Genomic DNA, 22518 nt, shown 5'->3' with positions numbered 1-22518 from the left:
ATGCTTTCCTCCCCTTTTGTGGACCTGATGCACAATAGCTTAGCTGATGGTGCTATTTGCCCTGGGAAAAAGGTCCCATTGATGCTAATTGGAGCTTTCTTCCTAAAGCAAATAGTAGCTTTAGAGAAGCAAATTCTATTCGGAATCCCAGTAGTGATGTATGGAAGTGAGAGCTGGACCATAAAGAAGGCTGATCGCTGAAGAATTGATGCTTTTGAATTATGGTGCTGGAGGAGACTCTTGAGAGTCCCATGGACTGCAAGAAGATCAAACCTATCCATTCCTAAGGAAATCAGCCCTGAGTGCTCACTGGAAGGACAGATCCTGAAGCTGAGGCTCCAATACTTTGGCCATCTCATGAGAAGAGAAGACTCCCTGGAAAAAACCCTGATATTGGGAAAGATGGAGGGCACAAGGAGAAGGGGACAACAGAGGACGGGATGGTTGGACAGTGTTCTTAAAGCTACCAACATGAGTCTGACCAAACTGCGGGAGGCAGTGGAAGACAGGAGTGCCTGGCATGCTCTGGTCCATGGGGTCATGAAGAGTCGGACATGACTAAATGACTAAACAAAACAAGCAGGGGAGGAAGGTGTTAACCCCCGCCACCCGCGTGCAATGATGCCAAGAATTATCTGTTCCCACCCTTTCTCCATGGTGGCTGCTACTTGCATCATTTAAAAAGTGCATGGTGAATGCAAAGATGCATTTAATGCCATGTCTACTTTGTGCCTGAGAAGATGCTAAGGTGATATACATATTTATATATTGCCACCTAAGCAACTGGAAAGTTAAACTGAGAGCATCCCAAAAAGAGTGATGAAAAAGAAAGAAATGATGGTCAGATTAAGTTATGCTGTATGCAGTTCAGAAGACGCCAGGGGGAAGTTGGCTGGACAACTGCTGCCCATCTCACACTGCAGAAAGAAGTGGAAAATTAGTAGAAGTAGCAGCAACAGCAACTAGAGAGTTTTGCAGTAATACATGACTTGCACCCAGATTCATTGGAAACGTGACCTGTGTGTGTTTTTCTTTCTGGAGGCAGGGGGAGGCAGAGGGTGTGGTGCCCACGGCTCTTGCTCCAAAATCCAAATGTGCACACAGTCGTGAGAAGGCTGGTGGCCCTTGCTGTTAAGGGATGCAGATTTCTGAAATATCTGAAGCTTCTAGATTGCAGTCCTGCCATTCTGGAATCTTCCTTGGCCCTAGTGCAATTGATTAGGAGTGATAATGACCTTGACACCTTTACCTACAGAAGAGTTGATTGTGGTTTCCTTCTGTGCTGCAGGCAGCTTGTGGTTGGATGGTTGTTGCCAATAGCCCCCCCCCCCGAAGCTTTGACCCTTGGCCTTGTGTCTCCATGGCCTCATTAACCTCTGTCAGGCGCCGGCTGATTTTTTTTGGTTAATGTATGGGGGAAAGGCTCAGTTCATCTCAGCTGCATCCTTCTTACTTGGCAGCCTAGTTGTCCATGATTCAGCATTCAAGCCTTGCCAAGGTTAGTGGTTAGTTAGTGCAATGCGTTTCAATAAGATTTTTACCGTGCTCTGTCTGTGTGTGCCTTGAAACCTGTAGCTTTGAAGCCCCCAGGCCGGCAGTGCTCTCTGTAAAAAATAAAAATACTTAATTGAAATCCACTTCACTCTCTGGTGGACAGTGTTCAATCAAACCTGTAATCACTACTGGACTTCCTTAAGAAGCTGAACTCTCTTTTTAACCGTAGCAGTATGGCTTCCAAGTCATGGTGAAGGAGAAAAAAAAGGCTGTGCAGAGTTGGAGTATTTGATTTGTTCCACTTCCTGTGTGGAAAGCCTTAAACCAGCTTCCTGGTTTTCTTTTCTTTTGTTCTGCCCTGATAATTCCCTCCCCCCAGCCCCCCGTTTGTACTGACTGCCTGTTTCTCCTTAGCGTTCCCTTAGTTTAGCAATGCTGCCCAAACCCTTTTCTTTTCCTCTTGAAATGAAATAAAATAGTCCCAAGAAACTGGTTCTATGAATCTTCTAATACAGTGGTACCTCAGGTTACAGACGCTTCAGGTTACAGACTCTGCTAACTCAAAAATATTTCCTTGGGTTAAGAACTTTGCTTCAGGATGAGAACAGAAATCGTGCTCTGGCGGTGCGGCGGGAACAGTGGGAGGCCCCATAAGCTAAAGTGGTACCTCAGGTTAAGAACAGTTTCAGGTTAAGAACGGACCTCCGGAATGAATTAAGTTCTTAATCCGAGGTACCACTGTACTGGAGTTTCGTGTAGGGCTGTAATATGTCTAGGTTTTCCTGGGCACATCTGGGAATCAGGCAGCAAAATGGCGTCCAGGCTGATTTTCGCTAAATCGGCAAAATGTCTGGAAAAATTTTTCTTCTTCCAAAAAATGCTTTAAAAAAATCAAAGAAAAGCCCCCAAATGTTTTTGGGGGAGATGTTCCCAAAAGAAGTTCAACAACCTTGACCCAAAAACAAAGGAAAAAAGGGGAAAAAACAACTTTGTCCTGATTTTCACTTTTGGGAATATGGCAACCCTAGTTTTGTATGTGCTTCCTTCCAAAACTTGTTTTGTGGTACACAATATTATTTCGGTGTGCGAGAGATGGAAATCTCTGAGTCGCCATATGAGAGACTTTGCTCTCATGCTTTTAACTAGTACAGGTACACTCTGTTTTTCACTTCTCACCTTGTAGCTGTTGCTTTACCCCTGGAGATGGTGTCTGCTGTGATTGTGGACAATGCCCTGTAATTAATAGTCTGTGCTGCTTAATAGAACAGGCATAAATGGTAGTTGGGAGATAGGAAACCTCAGTGCCAGGCCCAGTCCCTGAGCCTGCTGGGGCCAAACAAGGACATCGTCATTAGGAAACAATTACACAAAAAGAAGATTAAGCAGGGAATGGGCTCCCCATGGACACCTAGCAGGCTCCTATTTAGCTTCAAGGAAACATCATCAGTTCCTCTCTGTTTTCCTTTCATGTGTGAGCTGCTCTTGCTGCTAATTCTCACAGCCGGGCAGTTCCTAGCATCGCTTTATGGGCAGCAAATTGGGGGACTATTTACTTCTTTCTGTAGGGAAATGAAACCAAACCTGCTTGCTTGGATTCTCCAGAAATATTAAGCAAGCATCTTTCTCCCTGTTAACTCTTTTGGCTTCAGAACTGCTGTGTCAGGGCCATTTGGGGAGGTTAATTATCTCTTTTATTTTGGCGAGCAGAACTGGGATATTCTGTGCTTCTGAGGTACTGGGTTTTTTTGAGCTGAAGTTATCTGAGCAATTTGTTCCGATGCCTTGTGAGGAGCTGCAGTGGGAATTTTTTTATGATGTCAGGAGAATGCTAGGCTGATCCTGCTGAGTTTTTTTGTCTCCTCAACTCAAAACTAGGATTTGACTGCTGACAGTACAAATGTACTAAGAATTGGAGGAGACCGAACCTCAGCCAGTCCCTAAAACTGGGAGCACTGCTGACACCTCTGCACCTTTTAATTATTTCTTAAGCAAAACCTGAAGTTTATATATTTATTCATTTGTATGCCGCCCATCTGACTGGGTTGCCCCTGCCACTCTGGGGCAAAGTGGGTCACAACAACCATATATACATGTAAAAAGCACATAGAAATTTAAAATTGGATCACCTACTATCATAGAAAGAGACTTTCTTGATTGCCTGAATAAGCTTGGTGGCACAGAAAAGTTTCCAGCAAACTAAAGGTTAAAACAGAGCATCCCACAGAACTGGGCTGAAGACTCTGAAGGCTCGGTTTTATGTCACTGTCAGATGAGTCTCACCAACTTGGGGAATGACCCTCAGATAATTTCAGTGATTGAGCTGGAATATAAAGGTTCATTCAGTCCTAAGGTACCCTGAACGTAAGCTGTGTGGGGCTTTGTAAAAGAATACAATGTCTCCAATAACTTCAACAACCATTCCTCCATATTAAACAATAATAAGTTTTTCCATCTTTGTCCACACAAGAGTTTCTCAGCTATGATAATTCATTAAAATAATATTCCATAGTTCTTTACTTATTATGTATTTATTAGTTTTTACTTGGTTCTGTATCTTCTGTTCCCATTTCCTGTTGTATTTGCCATAGTTTTCCATTTTGATTTTTAAAAAATAGTCCATCCATTTACGCTTCTTCTATTTCTCCCCCCGCCCTCAAGAAAAGTGACAGAGGTTTGATAGCTTTATCATCTGAATTGATTCCAAGTTGTACACAGAGACCTTTCACTCTCAACTCTCTCACTGCCAGCTCAGGATGTCTCTTCATCTCTTCATCCATGACTCCATTCCACTCCTCCAACTTCCCAACTCTGCCATTTGGTTGTTTCATTTCTCTAGTCTAGGCACTTATATGAAGGACTTCTCCATTTCACCATCTGTTGCCTCCAATTTTACCACCTCACCCTCCTGTTCTGGCAATCCTTCATCCATATTGTTCTCTGAAGTCTCTGTGTCCTTCCATACTGTTAGTAGAACAGTTATTTAAACCATGTCTAATTTAATTCCCAAGATAGGATTGAGCTATATGCCACTCACAAAGAAGATACTTCTCTCTGGTTTGCAGGCCTGCACTTGGTTCTATTTATTTATTTATTTATTTATTATTTTATTTTATTTTATTTTATCTAAATAAATAAATAAATAAAATTCTGCTTTCCCTGATTTATTCCCATATGTCACCTCCAGGTGGGGCTGTTCCTTTGTTGTTGGATCAAAGATAGGCCTAATAGATTTATCACCTTAAAGGACTTCGGCCCTTTCCATGACAATTAAAAACAAGGCAAAACTGGTTTTCCATCCTTGGGGCTCTTTTCATGTTTGTCCCAGTTCACTGCCAGCATTGTGATGTCCCCTTCTCTTGTACTGGATTGTGAAGTGGCAGTGGTGGGGATATATCTTTGCCGTGGTGACAGGCTGTACTTGAGTCTCTCTCTCTTGTTTTTAATCTGGAGAGTTTTGGGGACACGTGGCTTTCAAAGAGGTGTACAAAAATTAATAGCCAACAACAATGCCATATAATTTTCTATTCAATAAAGATTTCACTGATAATGAGTGCCACGTGTACATTAAAAGAGGTGCGAAGGCATATTTGCAATTTGCCAGTCAGGAGAACATCAGTTAATCACCTGCCCTATTAATTCTAGTTTCCTCAATTTCCCCCCAATGGAAAACTTTCCATTGTAGGGTGACTCTGGGAAAGTGGTTTTGCCTTGTCTTGAAATCTACCCTAAATGTAAACTGCTCTTTTGCAAAAGGAAGCCATTCGAATGAAGGCCCCAGATCTACCCAACCCTATAGTTTGATAATACTCTCCCAAATAATAGGGTCTTTGTCCAATAAATGCAGAGATATTACTCATTTGCAGTATAGGATCCAGATTATTGCCTCAACTCCCACTCAACACTTTTTGTGAGATACCAGCACTCAAACCCTGGTATGCTGTCGCTAGAAAAATGTGATTCCGCTCCCAAGCCAGTTAAGGTTATATTAAGCCCAAGTTGCACATAATGGTAAGACAAAGTCCAAACAAGCAATGCCAGACCATTCATGAGCAGTGCACCCACCCTGCTTCTCCCTCTTATGTGCCAAGAGGAAACAAATCACAGTGCTGGCTTAGCGAACCAGCACTCATGGTTTGTTTCTCTCCAAGCAAACCATGACAAGTAAACCAACAACAAAGCAATGGCTTCCACCAGTTCTAACCCAGTGCTGTGGTTTCTTGCCTCCCTGCACAGCAAAAGCTGGGGTGGGCACAGTATGAGCAGCACTCACCAGCGTGCTGCTCATCCCCAGTAAACCATGGTTTGTTTGGTCTATGTTAACAAGCGAATTGCACCACTTTGTGGGCTCATCTGCATTACCAAAGGCAGGAGTACAGATCCATTTCTGTACTGTTGGATGCCTCTGCATGGCAGGCTTCCGCTCAGCTTCCCTCCGTGGTTGTGTATCCCCTTCTGTGCTGAAGGGCACAAATGGTTATTAAAAGGGCTGTGTGTGTGTGCTAAAAACAGTGTTTTTAGCTGTCTGAGTACCAAATGGATTTTTCAGGCCACAGGAAACATCTCAGCCTGCAAAGCAAAGGTCATTGTGCTCTTGTTAGGTGACATTGTACGGATTGTTGTTGATATCTGGACCTCTTATAGGAGAAAAACTGGTCTGGGACCGTAATAAATTTCTATCTACCTTGTAGGAGAAGTTGTCCTAGATTCTGAACGTCACTTGGGGAGGGGTGAAAGAAGAAAACAATTCTTAACCCAAAGGGATGGCTCCTAGTGTGTGTGTGTTTTAAAAGGCAGTGCAATTTATTTAAGAAAATGTACCATGTAGGCCTCCCTACCACTGTAGTCACAGTGACTCTAACTTCTTTAACTGTCTGTATGGTTTCTGACAGAAATCTTCGTTTCCAAATAACTATCATAACTTTACTTGGAAAAATAAAACTTCGCAAAAATGAGCAGCTCAGGGGGACGCTCATGCAGCAGTTAGTGTGGCCAGATACAACATAGGACAGGGCTCCTAGGCCTCTAATAGTTGTGTAGAACTGGGAATTTCAGCATGTGTAGACTTCATGCCATGCCTGCTGAAATTCCCTCTTCTCCACAGCTGTTAAAAGGGTAAGATCCTTGTACCCATTTGTATTGGGCCACCATAGCAGCTGATAAGGGTGTCCATTCAAACATGGGGATGTGCCATAGCTCATATGCTGTTTGCCAATGCCTTGAACTATAACTCAGTACCTGGGGTCCTTTAGACATGGTACAAAACCAGCCAGACTAACTTTCTAAGAAAGCAAAAGTGATAAGTTGTTCTATTTATTATTAGCTATAAAAAAGGTAATATAAGCTCTCTATCTGTAAACAAAAGTCACTTGCTTTGTATCCTTGCTTTGAGGAAGGATGAAGGAAGGCTTGTATTTTTTAATTAAAAAATTTCAATATGCTAAAATGAAAATCACCATTTCATTTTGAGATATTTGCACATGCTCAGTGAGTTGTTGGGTCAGGAAAGCATTGATGAATTTATACACAGACTATGAGAGAAGAAGAGGAACAGGACTAAATTGTTTCCCCCTGGTATGCTTACCATATAGAAAAGATGTTGGACTGCTGGTATTAGACCTGTTGTAGCAAGTTAGCCACTGGATCATGTACAGTAAAGGATTTTTGCAAGGATTGAATAGCAGACTTAGCATAAATTCTTTGGGCTTCTTCTGCTAAACCAGTGACCTTATCAAAATCTCCCTAAAGTGTATCAGATGAAGGAAGGTGCTTCAGGCTAACACACAATTAGCTTACCTGTCAAGCCAACGTCTTCATTTCACCCTGCTCTGTCAGTGCCAAGGGGATAACTGAAATTGGTATTGGCTTGTAGATGCTTCTCCAAATTAGGGAAGGATCTTAAGGGTGATTCGCACAACCATTGGGTTGATTCATATGTTCGCTGCTTTGAAGCCCTTCTGGTGGAAAGGCTTGACATAGTAAGCTAAATAAATAAATTTAAAAATCGGATGCCCACTCCTTGCCCGTTGCCAGCTGCTTGTGTGCAGCTGCTGCCACATTCAGGATTAAGCTTTGTATGAGTTACTGCAAATGCTGGGAAACTCAGTTTTCAAGTGTTGTGCAAAAGGCTTAGTTTCACACATGGCAGCAGTTGCGTGTGGTTGGCTGACAACTAGGGGTGAGCTGACATGGGCAGCTTTTGGAATGGCTACCCTTCCTGGTTGTGTGAATCAGCCTTCAAGGGTCCACCTAAATGTTGGCAGTTAATCTAAGACCTTGGTTAACCTGCTTAGATGAAAGGTGCACCCTACCCCCCACCCCCAAGCTGCAGCAACTGCTGATTTAATTTGGAAACAATAAAATGGAACTCTGTGTCTGTAGCCTTTGCCTGAATAACTGAATTGTCTGGGTGATCGACCCAGTAAGATGGGCAAGAATGAGTGTGTTTGCTTCTGTAAATCTAGGCAATCATCTTCGAACAAGGCTATATTGAGCTATACTTGGGAGCATCCCAAAGTCTGGAGATGGTTACAGGATCATAGCTGCAGCATACAGTACTCTTGAAGGGCACATATGTTAAAAGAGTGGGTAGGTGTGCTAGGCAGTGGCATAAAAATCCTAAAACTGACATTTCCCACCTTCTTCTTTTTCTTCCTCTTCTTCTTCTTCTTCTTCTGTCACATGTAGCTGAGTAAGATTGTCTTTCATGAACACGGTCCTAACAGTGAGTCTGTAAGTGGCTGTTCTCCAATTGGGGCGCTCGCAGGCCAGTGTTCTCCAGTTGTCAGTGTTTATACTACATTTTTAAAGATTTGCCTTGAGAGAGTCTTTAAACCACTTGTTGACCACCAGCATTATGCTTTTCATGCATTATATAGCCAATGTGTTTAAAGTATGTTACCGAGCACAATTCAAAGTGTTGGTGCTGACCTTTAAAGCCCTAAACAGCCTTGGTCCTGTATCCCTGAAGGAGCGTCTCCACCCTCATCGTTCAGCCCAGACACTGAGATCCATCACCGAGGGCCTTCTGGCGGTTTCCTCATTGCGAGAAGTAAGGTTACAGGGAACCAGACAGAGGGCCTTCTCGGTAGAGGCGCCCACCCTGTGGAAAGCCTGCCCATCAGATGTCAAGGAAATAAGGAGCTATCCTATTTTTAAATGACAGCCCTGTTTAGGGAAGTTTTTAATATTTAATGCTGTATTGTTTTTAACACTTGATTGGAAGCTGCCCAGAGTGGCTGGGGAAACTCAGCCAGATGGGCAGGGTATAAATAAATTATTATTATTATTATTTATTATATTAAAGTCAAAGCTAGATATAGCCCTGTGTCTGCATAGAGCAGGGATGGGGGGACTTTTTCAGCCTGAGAGCTCATCCCCTCATCTTATGGAGGCCGTGTGCCATTGGTGGACATGGCTAGAGATAAAAATGGATGAAGCAATGGATGTGACCCTAAACTTTGTGCAGTAAGGCTACATTCCATCCATGCAAATGCCACAGGTTTCCACACATACACACACGCTCATACGCTCATTTTGCTTCCTAGGAAAACAGGAAACAGTTGTTGAGGGAGTACACGGAGCATGTCCAGTGAGGGATGTGGTCTGGCATACAGATGTAGCTTGAGGAAAGTCCCAGGGGTGGGATAGTGAGGCACGGAGGGCCACATTTAACCCTCAGGGCTGAGGCTTCTTGCACTGGTGTACAGTAGATGGATAACTTAATATATTACATACACTGATGACAACAGAAAGCAGTTGATGTTGTTGTTGTTAAAAAAACAGAGTCCAGGACAAACTGGGATCTTTACTTTAAAATAATTATGTGAGAGCAATGTTTTTTAGCTGCTCCTTACAATTTACCAGGCTTCAGACAGCAGTTGCTGTTTCTTCATCGCACGCCAGAAGGAGAGTGAATCTGTTCCCTGTTTGGGGGAAAGTTGAAATGGTGATAACATGCTCATAATGAAGACCAGAATGGCTGTACTCTCCTCTTTGTGTCACTGCAGATTTTTTTTTTAAGTGTGGAGTTAGCAACTCAAAGGGGAGGCTTTGGGAAGTCTGCTGCTATATTCCGCAAGAGTTAAATCTTCCAAACTGTCGCCAAAGCAGCCCTGCAAAGTCACATTTTATTTCAGAATGTACCCTTAGCTTTGTTTGCTGAGTTCTGGAAGGCTTTGCACAATACAGATGGTCAAGCTATGGCATGGCTTCAGCGGCAGTCATTTGCAAAATCCATGTATGATGATTTGTGGGATTTTAAATAAATCCAAACCTACAATCTCGCCTTGTAGCAAGTGTGTGCCCCCCTCTTTCTCGCTCTGTGTTTTATCTTATCTAGCCCACCTTAACTTGCTTGAGATTGAGTAATTGTGGAACATATGTGCAATTAATGGATGTTTCTTAAATATATAAATAAACTGTTGACTGCTTGTAAATTGTGGGACATATGTGTAGTTAATTAAAGAAGAGAGGCATAGATTAGGCCACTACTGCACCAACCTGCCCCCTCCTGCCATTCCCCAGTGACAGATGCCCCCCCCAAAAAACCTGGAATGCTTTTAAAAAAATGTTTATATTCAGTTGGAAAATGTCGTTTCAATCACAACATGCCCCCTAATTAATTGCATAGCAATTCCAGTGTGCAGCTCTGTCACCCATGATAGGGACAGGGGAATGGGGGAAGGTGTTGATATTTTTGTTGATGGTTGAACATTTGTTTTCCTCATCATTTTGACATCAGAGGTAATTGCCATCCCTGAAATATTTTTCTTGCCGCTATTACAAGGGAACTGTTAGGGACAAATTAATTATGAAGTCTCTTGCTATGGCAGATTAATAGGCCGATGGAAGAGATTTCTTCCTGTCTTCTACAACTTTTGGCTGGCAGGGTGTTGGGCATTTATGTACTAAAACATCAGGCTTTTCTCAGACACATGATATAAAGCATGTTATCTATATACAGCAGCAAACTAGCATATCAGTTTGTTGCCGAGGGCAAATTGAAAAATTAAGAATAACAATAATAATGGGCCCAACCTGACAGTAAACAGAACCTTTCCACTGCAAGCCAATTCCGTTCTTTTTAAAAGCGCTTGTGTCTACCAGGTTCTTTTTGCAGAAATAGGTTCTATAAGCCACCACCATTGTGCATGGTGCTTTACAGAGTACAAAGGGATTGATCTCTACCCTGAGGGGCTTACAAACCAAAATTTGAGATGGGGAGGGAGGGAACTGGAGTCATGGTGCTAAACTAGGGAAGAATATGCAGGCATTCCTATTACCTGTACTTAGGCTTAATTTGGAGAGGGAGGATGAGTTAAAGGACCACCTTTTCCCCAGAATAGGGTTGATCTTCTCAAAATGTTCCTGTTGCATGTTCAAATTCGGTAGGGAAGGCTCTGTCGAGAGAGGAGGTTGATTATGTGATGGAGAAGACAGATACTTTCTGTACCACCAAAGCCTTTCTGATCTGATATTGCCCACACATTTCTTAAAGATCCCCCTCCGCCCATATTTACAAGAGTTAGAAACCTGCCCTGTTGAAGGAAAACATTATTTAGGCTTCCATGGCAACTGCCAGATTTGGAATCAGGTGCCGCCATGGAGACCAGGCTAGCGTATTTGGTAATATTTCAGGTACAGATCAGACTGTGACATAAATGGTATTGAGAAGCAAATTGGCTATTAGCACCAATTTTGCTATTGTTGTTAAACGGAATAGGTTACATCCCCCCCAATTGCTAGATCTTTAATGCAGACAAGTGGGCTGCAACATGAGCCAGGGCATAGTTAAGCTGCTATTCTCCATGCCAGCTTTCCCTAACCTGGTGCCATTTGGGTGTTTTGCACTAGAAATCGCATCCGCCTCAGCCAGTGCACCCAGTGCGAATTGTAGTCCAAAACACCTGGGGGGCATTGGGATTGAGGAAGGCCGCTCCTTGTCAACACTTGACATAATTACATTTTACCCCATTAACCTGATACCGAACCATAGAAGCAAACTTGGAACATACAGTCTTATTTTTAATTAACCCATGGTAGAACTTATGTATGCTTAAACAGCAGAAGCACGATTGGGTTAGCAATTAAGGATTTGATAGCTTATTGATTGCTAAAGGAAAGAAACCCTAATAAGCTTTAGTAAACATGCAGATTAGTCTGGCAATCTGCCTTTTCACTGATGCAGCAAGCATAGCAGAACAGAGACATGCTTTGAATGTGGCCAAACCCTTGGCCAAGCAGGGTATTAAGAAATAACAAATTAAAGAGTTCATTTAAATAAAGAACAGCAAATTTAGGAATGCTGGAAGCTGCCTTATATTCAGTTGGACTATTGGTTTGTCTAACCCAGTATCGTATCTGCTGACTGGCAGTGACTCTCTGGGGTTAAAGTGGGATCAAAATGCTTTAAATATATAGTGTGGATAAGCCCGTGCTCCCATGGGGCTGCCCTACTCCTTCTGTACTATACCATAATTTACTTGGTTCTGGAAAGTAGAATGAGCCATGCAATCAATTCATGCTGCACCCTGGCAACAACTGCTGAATATTTAGTGGTGGTCTTTGCAGTGGTGGTCTGGGGGTTTTCCTGTTGTTATTCTGTCTCTCACAGCTACAATAAACCTACCATTAAAATTATGAACTGGTCATTTCTTCGTCAGAGGGCAAATGGGCAAATTTGGCAGGGGATCAAATACTTTCCCCCCTCACTGTACCTGACTTTTTACCATAAGTGGAACTTTAGGTCAAAGCAGAAGCCCTTTAAAGGAAGTCTGTTTTCTCACATGCCGAAAAGAAGTTGTGTAGAGTCTTTAAAAATACCCAGCTGCCCAAGAGTTATTCAGAGTTCTAGGTAAAGCCAGTTTTTTGGTGATTAGACATCTGTGTTCATTGATGCACCACAATCCATCCCATTTCTCCCTCTTACTTCATTAGCATATTAAATGCCACCAAAATACTGACAAATCTGAGGACATTCAAAGGAGAGCAACATAAAATGATCAGGCAGCTGGAGGGATTGATCAGTAGAAAATGGAGTTTAAAACATGGAGGGGAGTAGGACAGGGGTGGCTAACCTGCAGCTAGCAATGAATGAATCTTTCAGTTACAGTTTTTCTCAGTTTTTCATTTTTTTCCAATCTTAAGGTCAGTTCCTTACACTGACTTGTGATTTTGTTAAAAGCCCACATGAATATTCACCTTTATTTTAGTGTGAATTTGTCCTACTTTACACATTTTTGCCCAGTGTGCACATTTCCCCCCTGAAGTAATTTCCTCTCATATAATATATGTGTTTTAACGCACCCTTTTGGTATGCATTACCTGGTTGGAGAGTTGCATTTCAAAATTCAGAGACGTATGGACTTCAAAGGATTTCTGTGTTTCACAGTTTGCCTATTGTTTCCGATAGTGCAAATTAAGTTGGCACTCCTTTAAATGTGAACCAGACTGCATGTCTCCTTACTATCCTGCAACCCTCCAGATATTGCTGGCCTCTCAAATCCTGTCATGCGATAAACTTGACTTTGTTGGGTGCCCAGTTTTAGGAGTTGCTTTTGCTAGTGTTCTTGGTTTTGCACGTTCCTTATTCCTCATTTTCATGGCCATGATTTAAAGGGAACTGTGTCTAATGTATTATTGTTTACAACTGCCTTGAACTGAAAGCTACAGTCACACAGGATCCAGTTGCCTGAAATGCTTTGTATGGTTTTGCTGTGGCTCTTCTGCCTTTCCATATCATCTGTGATGTACACTTGTTCACATTTTAATTTGGCAAAGCAGCACGCACACATTCAAATAAAAAGTTTCCACAGCCATGAGGCGGTTGGAGAACCAAACACCGTCCTCTGGACACTTCATTGCTAAACTCGTCAATCAGCATTATTGGCTTCCTTCCTAATATGAGGTAATGTCATCCCATTTTTGGAAATCCATTTTGGTTCATGGGTTGCCCTTAATTGGAGAGATTGTGCAAATGACCCTCTGTTCTGTCCTCTAACCTTTCAGCCCCATTAATTTTAGCTGAGCTTGGACCAGTTGGTGGTTTCATGACGACAGATCCTCTGTCTAGAGAACAGGGGAGGTCAAATGTTCCCACCCTTTATGCCTTTCTGAGAGGAGGACGGCAATAAAAATAATAGGCTTTGAAGGCAAGTCCCATGCATGCCAGCTGAAGTATGGAAGGTAGGCTAAGCTTTGGAAGATTCAGGGTTGCCAGAGGTCAGAATATTTGAAAGGTTACCATAAAAGAGAGGGAGAGAACAAATGTTCTCAATTGCCAATGCAGGCAAGACCTGGGAAGTATCTGCTGGTGGATTTGCAGGAATCTGGTGCATCAAAATATGTGGGGTCTGCTTTCACAGGCAACTCTTCCCACCAGGGATCTACAGACCTGGGGCAGTGGCAGCACTGTTTGCTCCATGGATATAACCAAGCCTTTCCCTTTCTTTGCACGTTGAACACTTAGGTCACATCTACATCATATGTTTAAAGTACATGGCTCCCTGCAAGGAACTGTAGTTTACCCACCACAGAGCTCTGAGCACCCTTAAACTACAGTTCCCACAATGCTTTGTGTGTGTGTGTGGGAGCCATGTTCATTAAATGTGCTTGAAATGTTGGGTATGGATGGGATCTAGACTGGAGTGCAGACGAGCTGCAGTGGGATTTAGAAGGTGGTGGTTTTTAATTAAGAAGCTTATCAATCAGCTTCCCATGTGGTGGCCATTATGTAAAAAAGACAAGACAATCACATTGCAAGAATGATTGAGGGCTGAGTAAGATGTGATGTAGAGAGAAGAGATCCATGATTAGGATTTCTTGCAGTTTTTGTTTTGCTAATTATCAGTGCCACTTTGATGGCAGGAGACGTGTGTCTTTGGGAGAGGGTGCTCAAGCTTTCCTGTGCCCTTTCTGCAATGTATATCTCTCACACTCTTGCAATGCTGTTACCTCCGCAGGAGAAAAGGAAGAGAGGAAGAGCATTGCCAACCTCCTGCATCTTATCTGGCTGGACCCTAGTAGAAGGGAAATGATGTTATGCAACAGGCATCCCCAACCTTCGGCCCTCCAGATGTTTTGGACTACAATTCCTATCATCCCTGACCACCGGTCCTGTTAGCTAGGGATCATGGGAGTTGTAGGCCAAAACGTCTGGAGGGCTGCAGGTTGGGGATGCCTGTTATACAAATTCAGTTTTAGAGACACAACAGAGACCATAATTCTAAACAAATGTGTTTTATAAATGAGAAAGTTTTACTTGATGGTTTCTCTGCATAGGAAAAACGAACTGTTCAAGACCAGGATTTAATCCAAACTCTCTAAGCCCAAATCTAGAGTTCTAGTGCAAAGGTGGCTATCCTGTTGCTGCCAAGATGTTGCTGGGCTCCAATGCCTTTCATAGTTGACTTTGGCCATGCTGCCTGGGGGCTGATGGGAGATGAAATTCAACATGATCTGGACAGCCACAGGCCAGCCACCCCTGTTCTGAAGACTGGGCTACACTGATAGATGCAGAGATGTTAGGTGGGCTGAAGTCACATGGCTTCCCCAAGGAATCCTGGGAAATGTGGTTTGTCAAGGGTTCTGGGAATCATATCTTTGTGAAGAGGTAAACCATAATTCCCAGGATTCTTTGAGGGAAGCCTCGTGTCCTGAATGTGTAGAAGTGACCTTTAGCTTGGGTAACCCTAGAATTGGTTTACAATCTCTGTCTTCACCCAGTCCGTGTGTCTGAGAATACCATGGGCCAGATAATTGTGAAATAGGCAGGAGCAGCTCAAGAGCACAGTGGTGGACCATGACTTGGTGTCCTGCTTTGCTCTTGAGCAGTCCCCATTTGTTTCACTGAGTCTTGCGCTGGTGAACTGCCCAGTGTGTTATGTTCTTGGGTATGATTTTTTTTATTTTTTAAATTAGGCCTGGCTTCCAAGATTTTCTAAAGAGGCCTTGTAAGAAGGGTTCCATTGTTGCCTCATTGGGATGTAGATGGGGAACAGCTGCTCCCTATACACATTTTGCTCCTCCCCCTTAACAACCCCTATTGATAACTAATCGCAGCCCAGACGCTTCTATTAGCTATTTACCCAAAATCGAGTTGGCTAATGAAAATGTTTCTAATTAATACGAGGCAGATTAAAACTCATTACAGCAAGGTCGTTGGTAATGAGAGATAATCAGAGCGCAAATGACCGAGCTTGGAGCAAAATGAAGATGGAGCGCGAGCCAGGAAATCGGCACCAGCTGTGTGTGCCTCCAACGGCAAGGGAGGAAGGGAACAGGGCAAGGGGCCGGAGGATTTGTGCAAGCATTGCTGCAGGCTTGGACGGGCGGTGGCTTAGTCTCTCTCTCCAGGTTCCATGGCCCATTTAGGTTGGGCATGTGCCTGAGGTGCTGTGGGAGTGCAAAGGTTTGCAATAGCAGTGGTGACTTTGGAGAGTCAGGATGGGCTTTTCTCTCCCTCACATCCCACCTGAAGGTGACCTGAAGTCCCTCTTAAAAGGCCTCCTTTCTAAGTGAATGGGGGATGACCACTGCAGGAGTTCCATTGCTACATGTTCCCCATCTGAGGTTGGCTAGATAACAAGCTGCTTTAAGAGCAAAGAAAAGGGTTGCTAGAGTGAAACGGCTATGAGTTAGCTGTGCAACCTTTTCCCTACATGAAGATAAATCTCAATATAAAAAACCCAAAACGAAACAAAATCCATGAGCAGTTTGAAGACAATGCCAAAATTTATTTTGTCACCATCAAGTGTTTTGCTGTGGAGTAACTTCCATAGACGTGGCAGTTTTTCAATATAAATAGGAACACTTTTTTCCAGACATGGTGATGTATGAGGTTTTCTACGGGGAGCTTATTTTGTGTAGGAAAAAGAAATCACATTTAAAGCAATTCTTGGGACACATTTATACTACAGAGAAACTTGTCTTATAGTCATTACCTTTCCACAGAGAACTGTGGCTGTATTTGGGGATCTAGGGATTTCTAACAGAATCTGCAGTGTCCTTGCCAAACTACAGTTCCCAAGATCATTTGAGGGAAGCCATTACAGGTAGATTGGTGTAAAGCCAATATAAGCTTGAAGCTTATATGGCACTAGGCACAAGACTCTTGCACAATCTTAGACCAGTAATTCAGAAATGTATAGCTCCATCTCCTGTTTTGAGACAGAAACCTTTCTATTTATACTCCCTGAGAAGGTTAGCCAATCCATATAATCACAATTACATTGTGCTTCATAGAATCATAGAATTGTAGAGTTGGAAGGGACCATGAGGGTCATCTAGTCCAACCCCCTGCAATTCAGAAATCTTTTTGGCTAATGTGGTACTTGAATCCATGACCCTGAAATTAAGAGTTTCGTGCTCTATCAACTGAGCTATCCCACAGGCTCAAAGATGTGCTCTGCCAACACATAAGTGCCAACTTCAGTGCCTTGTCAGAGGTGCTTATAGTAGGGTTGCTGAGTTGAACAACTTTGAACAATGAGGGTTTTTTTGGGTATTTTTAAGGAAATTTACCAAAAATTCAACACTTCTGTCATGATTTCCATACTCCTGGGTTTCCCCGGACAATTTTAACAATTTTTGTAAATTCTGTCTGGACGCTGTTTCCGATGGACAGATCCCAGATATGTCTGGGAAATCCTGGATGTATGACAGCCCTAGCTTATGGGGCAAAAAGGTGTAAGCTTATTTGACTTTTTCGGGTTTTATTTTGTGTGCTTGTGCGCTCGCACTCGCGCACCCACACCCACACCCCCCATATAAAGCAGTATAAATTACCATATAAATTACTTCAGTGATATAATTTACTTCTTTTAAACCAAACATTAATTTTTAAAAATAAAATTTGTGGGGGAAAGCTTAATAACTCAAGCCCAGTAAATCATCAGAGCCCAGAAACCAGAAGGCAAACAAAAGCAACCCAATCCAACATACACCTTGCCTTTTTTGTTGTACCACAAAAGTTATGATTCGTATGTCAATCATGTGATTTCTTGGGCTTGACTAATGCTTTCTATTATTTTGACTCTGACATGGGTGGCACAGTCTCATTTTTCAGTGTCATTGTCCTCGTAATCTATTCTACGTTTTCATTTCTGTCCTTTTGTTTTAATGCACCCAAGCACCCTGTTGCTGTTCCAGCGGCTGCTGTGTTATAAAGAAACATCTTTACTGATCTGAATTCCATCTGCCATGGGGCTGCCAGCTCTCCTAGTGTGTTTGACTCCATCTGGAATTTGCCATAATCTTTTCAAAGTCCAATGTAATGCAGATATATAGGCTCACATTGCAGCTTTAACCAGCCACAGCCATGTTGTACTACCTAGTTCTGAGGGCAGAACCACATGTTACCAAAAAAACCATGCGTTCTCAAACCTTATGCTACTGTAACAATATTATGATGGAGTAACAGACAACAAAAACATGTGGAACTTGAGATGATGCTCAGGTCTGTTGATGTGAAGGCTGTAAGGTAGAGGAGAAGGCCCTTAATTTATTTTGTGTTGAAGTCAAGATAAAACTGCATTATCTAGACCAGGACTGGCTCACCTTGTTTGGCCTGAGGGTATTTCCCTTAAAAACAAAAAAGCCTTTCCCAGCCTGGTGCCTTTTGCAGGTTGTTGAACACCTACTTTCATCAGCCACAGCCAATATAGCCAATGGTCAGGGAGTTTGGGACTTGTAGTCCATTAACACTTGTAGAGCACCAAGTTGGGATGGATGTTTCAGATAATGCACAGGTGTTGGTGGGTTGCAGGCATGGTTTTAGAAGAGTCATTCCTCCCAGTGTGAGAGAAACAGGGGAATACCTCGTTTAAAAATAATCAGGGGTCACCAGCCTTTTTGGGCTAGTGGGCACATTTGGAATTTTGAGAAAATGCCGTGGGTGCCAGTCACAAAATGGCTGCCGCGGCATGTTTAACATAATGCAAAATGGCCACCTCATTTAAAAGAGCAGAGGACCATCAGCACCTCCTGTCAGTGGGTAAAACCACCAACAGGCACACTTCCATGGAAAAGCTCTTCAAATCTTTGCTCTGTTCAGAATGGAAAGGAGGTTGGGTGTCCAATCCTGGCATCTAGTAAAATGTGACTGTTCAGTGTAGGAGAGGGCAAGCCAGTTTAAGCAGGAACTGAGCAGGAAGCATGAACAGTCTCTCATGCAGAATGGATGCAGAAGGTTATTTACTGAGAACTTTTGCAAGTACCGTAGGAGGTACCGGTGGGCATTCTGGAGCTTGCCAGTGCCTTGTTGGTGACTGCTTTGTATTAAAGAATAATCTGTTGTCTGTTGAATTGAGGGTAACGGCTGCCATGGAAGTGCAATTCCCCTGCCATTGTGAGTGTTGTTCCAGAACTTTGACTCAAAGAAAATGGAATTCTGTTGGTGCCCTGGCAGTTTCAGAAGGGCTTTAGATCTGGATGGAAGAGGAGGGAAAACAGTTTTTGCTGACTTTCCCTCCCAGGACTTTTTTTCAGCCAGAACTCACGGAAACTCAGTTCTGGCACCTCTTAGTTGGGCACCATTGCCATTATAAAAGAACAAGGGAGGCATTCATGGTGAGTTTCAGCACCTATTTTTCCAGAAAAACAGCACTGCCTACACCTTTCCTGTAGTGTTCCCCAACTCCCCTGGATCTATTTGTTTTTTGGGGGGAGTGGAGGTGTTGCTGAGGGCTGCAGGGCGGAAAGAATCCTGCCCCACTCCAAGCACTTGTAGATTTGACCAAATAATTGCCACTCCAATTTTAATACTGCCCATGTACTGCCCATATCTATGTAATAAACTGCACATTCAGGCATGACTCTTAAGGTTAATGATCCCAACATCTGTTCAGGTATATGTGTGTATCACTGCACATATGGAGATGAGGACATGTGGTCTTCTTTAATTAGTTAATATAACCAATTAATTGATTAACCGCTGCAGTCGTAGTCTAATATGTATTATTTGTATTATTTTTTATTTGTTTTCTACATTACCCCTTGTTCAACTCTACAGCTGAAGTCAGCTCAAAGTATTTTGCTGATTATGAGAAAGGGGAAAGAAAAATGAAACTCTGTGAATGGCTGCCATCATTTTATTTAATTAAAATTTGTATAGCCTACCCTAATTCAATTTTGTCTCCAGGGAGGGTACAATGGTGTTTCTAAAACAACAATATATAAAACAGGAGTAATTACAGTAATTAGTGATTACAGATGTAAGTCGGTTTTGGCATAGACATTGGGTATATATCCTGAATCAGTCAACCCCACTGTTGGCTGATAATTCCATGTGCATGCACACGAAAGCTTATACAGTGGTACCTCGGGTTAAGTACTTAATTCGTTCCGGAGGTCCGTTCTTAACCTGAAACTGTTCTTAACCTGAAGCACCACTTTAGCTAATGGGGCTTCCCTCTGCTGACACGCCACCAGAGCACGATTTCTGTTCTTATCCTGAAGCAAAGTTCTTAACCTGAAGCACTATTTCTGGGTTAGTGGAGTATGTAACCTGAAGCGTATGTAACCTGAAGCGTATGTAACCTGAGGTACCTAAAACTACTCTGTTGGTCTCTAAGGTGCTATGTTATAATTTTTTAATTCTTTTGGAATGATTCTTTTAAAGACCTTCTTAGATCATATAACTTTTTTAAAGACTTGATTCTTTTAAGGGAGTTTTTAGGTTTTAAAAGAGAGTCTTTTTAAGTATCTTTTAAAAGAATAGTTTTAATTTATTTTGATTACGGGAGACCAACACGGCTACCTACTTGAATTCCGTCAGGGTTGATCCTGGGATTAAGGATCCCCACATGATGCAGATCGCGTCATAGGGTGAGCATACCAGATTTCCATTTGGGGTGTTCTGTGGCCCGTAAGCTATTGGAAAGAGCCCTACTGGGCTACCCTAAATTTTGATCCAGAATCTGGGGGTGGGGCATGCACTCACCCCTTAGCATTCGACTGAAGAATCCAACCCAATGGCTTTACCTGCCAAAGTTGTGACAGTTGCTAAGAGGAAGGCGAAAACCCCATTTGTCGGCAAGCAAATTCCTCCGTGGCCCTGAGTAATCCCATAGCAAGGCCATATAAGTGCACTGCCCACTTACCTCCAAGCAGAACCACAGTATACCAGGTGGGACGACTGACCAGGTACGTCACAGCGCAGCCGGCTTTATGCCCTGGCAACGGACATGACAGAAGAACATCCCTGCCACGTCCATCGCCAAAGCACCCCCCCACTAGGGCCATGTTGAATTTAAATTTTGGCGGGCAATTCTGCCAATCCTTGTGGTCGGCTGAGATGAACTGTGACATAAGCCAGTAATGCAGGCTAAGGGCTGTTTGGCTGTGGGGGGCTGCAACTGCTGCTGCTGCCATTTGGATACGGTAGGTGGTTCAAGAGAATTTGATGAGTACCAGGTTGGAAAAAGCTGTAGTAGAGCATTAGTTGAATAGAGGGAGGAAGTACAGTAGCCCTGCTTTGAATTTGTGAAGAGCGGGTGCTTAGACTTTTCTCAGTTTTCCCATACCACTAAGGCTGCAGTCCTATTCACATGGACCTGGAAGTAAGCCCCCTTGAACTTGATGAGACTTATTTCTGAGTAGACATGGATAGGCTTATGCCATGGGTTGGCAAACTAAGGCCCGAGGGCTGGATCAGGCCCAATTGTCTTCTAAATCCAGCCCGTGGACGGTCTGGGAATCGCCGCGTGGATCGCCAGCGTGTGCGTTCTTTCCCTCTCCCTCCCTCTCCCTTGCACGGCGCCACTGCTGGCACCGCCTCCTCCCTCCCTCCTCCTGGCTTCTCTCTGCCCTGCATAGAGGAGGAAGGGGGCTGGGCTTTGTTGCTGCCAGCCCCTCTCCAGAGCCCTTTTGTGCGCCGCTCATCGTCCTGCTGCTGCTGCCACCCCCTGCCGCTCACAAGACACAGGAGCTGTGGTTGGCTGAGCACCCCTCTCGAGTCGCCGCCATTTAAAGCAGCCCCTCTCTGGAGCCCTTTCGTGCGCCGCTCATTGTCCCTCCTCTGCCTTTCAACCCCCCATACAGCCCGGCCCCCCACAAGGTCTGAGGGACAGTGGACCGGCCCCCTGCTGAAAAAGTTTGAGGACCCCTGGCTTATGCTGCAGTCTGACCTGCTGGGAGCCTGAGGACCCTGTTCCTGCCTCTCTCTACCTGGCCCAGGGCGGGGCCTGACAGGCTTCATAAGAACTGCTGTTGCTGCTGCCACTACCCAACAAGGACTGGGGTATTTGGGAGGAAGTTTTGTCGGGAGTTTTTGCTGATGCAGATATTATTATTTTTTTATCTTTATTTTTATGTGGAAACTGTTCAGTTTGGTTATGTAGTTTTTGTTGTGTTTTATTTATTTTTATGACTACTCTGCTGTGTTTGTAACTATGTAAATCTTTTCATATTGTAAGCTGCCTTGAGCATTGTTTTAAGTGTGGAAAGGTGACATACAAATAAAATGATGAGGAGGAGGAGGAGGATTATGTAGAGTTTATTTGATATACCACTTGACTGTAAAAACAACAACAATTGAAATGGTTTACAAGAGGAATAAAGCAATAAAATTACCAGCAATCTCAGTTAAAAACAGCTAATTAAAACATCCAAAAATGATGAAAATCTGCAAACAAAGAGATCAAAACACATGTAAACATTCTACTTATCTGGGTAGGTTTATCTTAACATAAACGTTTTTAGCAGGCACTGAAAAGCACAAAGTGAAGGCATGTGCCTGATGTCAATAGGCAGGGAGTTCCAAAGAGTGGGAGCTACCACACTAAAACTCATATCATCCCTGGGAGTCCAGCAACAGCTGGAGGGCCACAGATTCCTCATCCCTGTCATAAGGCAACATTATATCTTGAACTTAGAGCTAGTTTAAAGTGGGGCTGGCAAACCCCCAAGACTGGCACATCTTGCCACAACTTCTAAGCTAAAACACATCAAGTTTGAATGTGGCAAACATATTTTTGCAAGCAGATGTATCAGATAGGTACACCCACCGGGGGAGCTGGGATTGATTAC

At 43.3% G+C, this 22518-nt stretch overlaps 1 protein-coding gene and 1 long non-coding RNA gene across 7 annotated transcripts in view; one reads left to right on the top strand and one right to left on the bottom strand.

Moving 5' to 3' along the window:
* The window catches only part of ADCK1 (aarF domain containing kinase 1), a 107159-nt gene that overhangs the window by 8698 nt on the left and 75943 nt on the right, over positions 1-22518 (top strand). Inside the window, exon 1 of one of the 6 annotated variants that reach the window (XM_081003871.1) lies at positions 18870-19059. The exons of the other annotated variants lie outside the window; for them this stretch is intronic. Within the exon in view, the coding sequence (XP_080859997.1) occupies positions 18922-19059 (138 nt within the window). The 5' untranslated portion in view covers positions 18870-18921. Of the gene's footprint in view, positions 1-18869; positions 19060-22518 lie in introns of those variants that run through there. 6 annotated transcript variants of the gene reach the window in all.
* Positions 9361-21930, bottom strand: LOC308476442. Its single transcript, XR_013985902.1, has 3 exons — positions 20253-21930; positions 10776-10892; positions 9361-9416 (listed from the first exon to the last, which is right to left on the bottom strand). It is a non-coding gene; the product is annotated as an uncharacterized lncRNA (long non-coding RNA).

Source organism: Podarcis pityusensis (genome assembly GCF_964106645.2).
Source record: "Podarcis pityusensis genome assembly, chromosome: 1".
Taxonomy (NCBI): domain Eukaryota; kingdom Metazoa; phylum Chordata; class Lepidosauria; order Squamata; family Lacertidae; genus Podarcis; species Podarcis pityusensis.
This window is presented reverse-complemented; position numbering and strand designations above follow the sequence as displayed.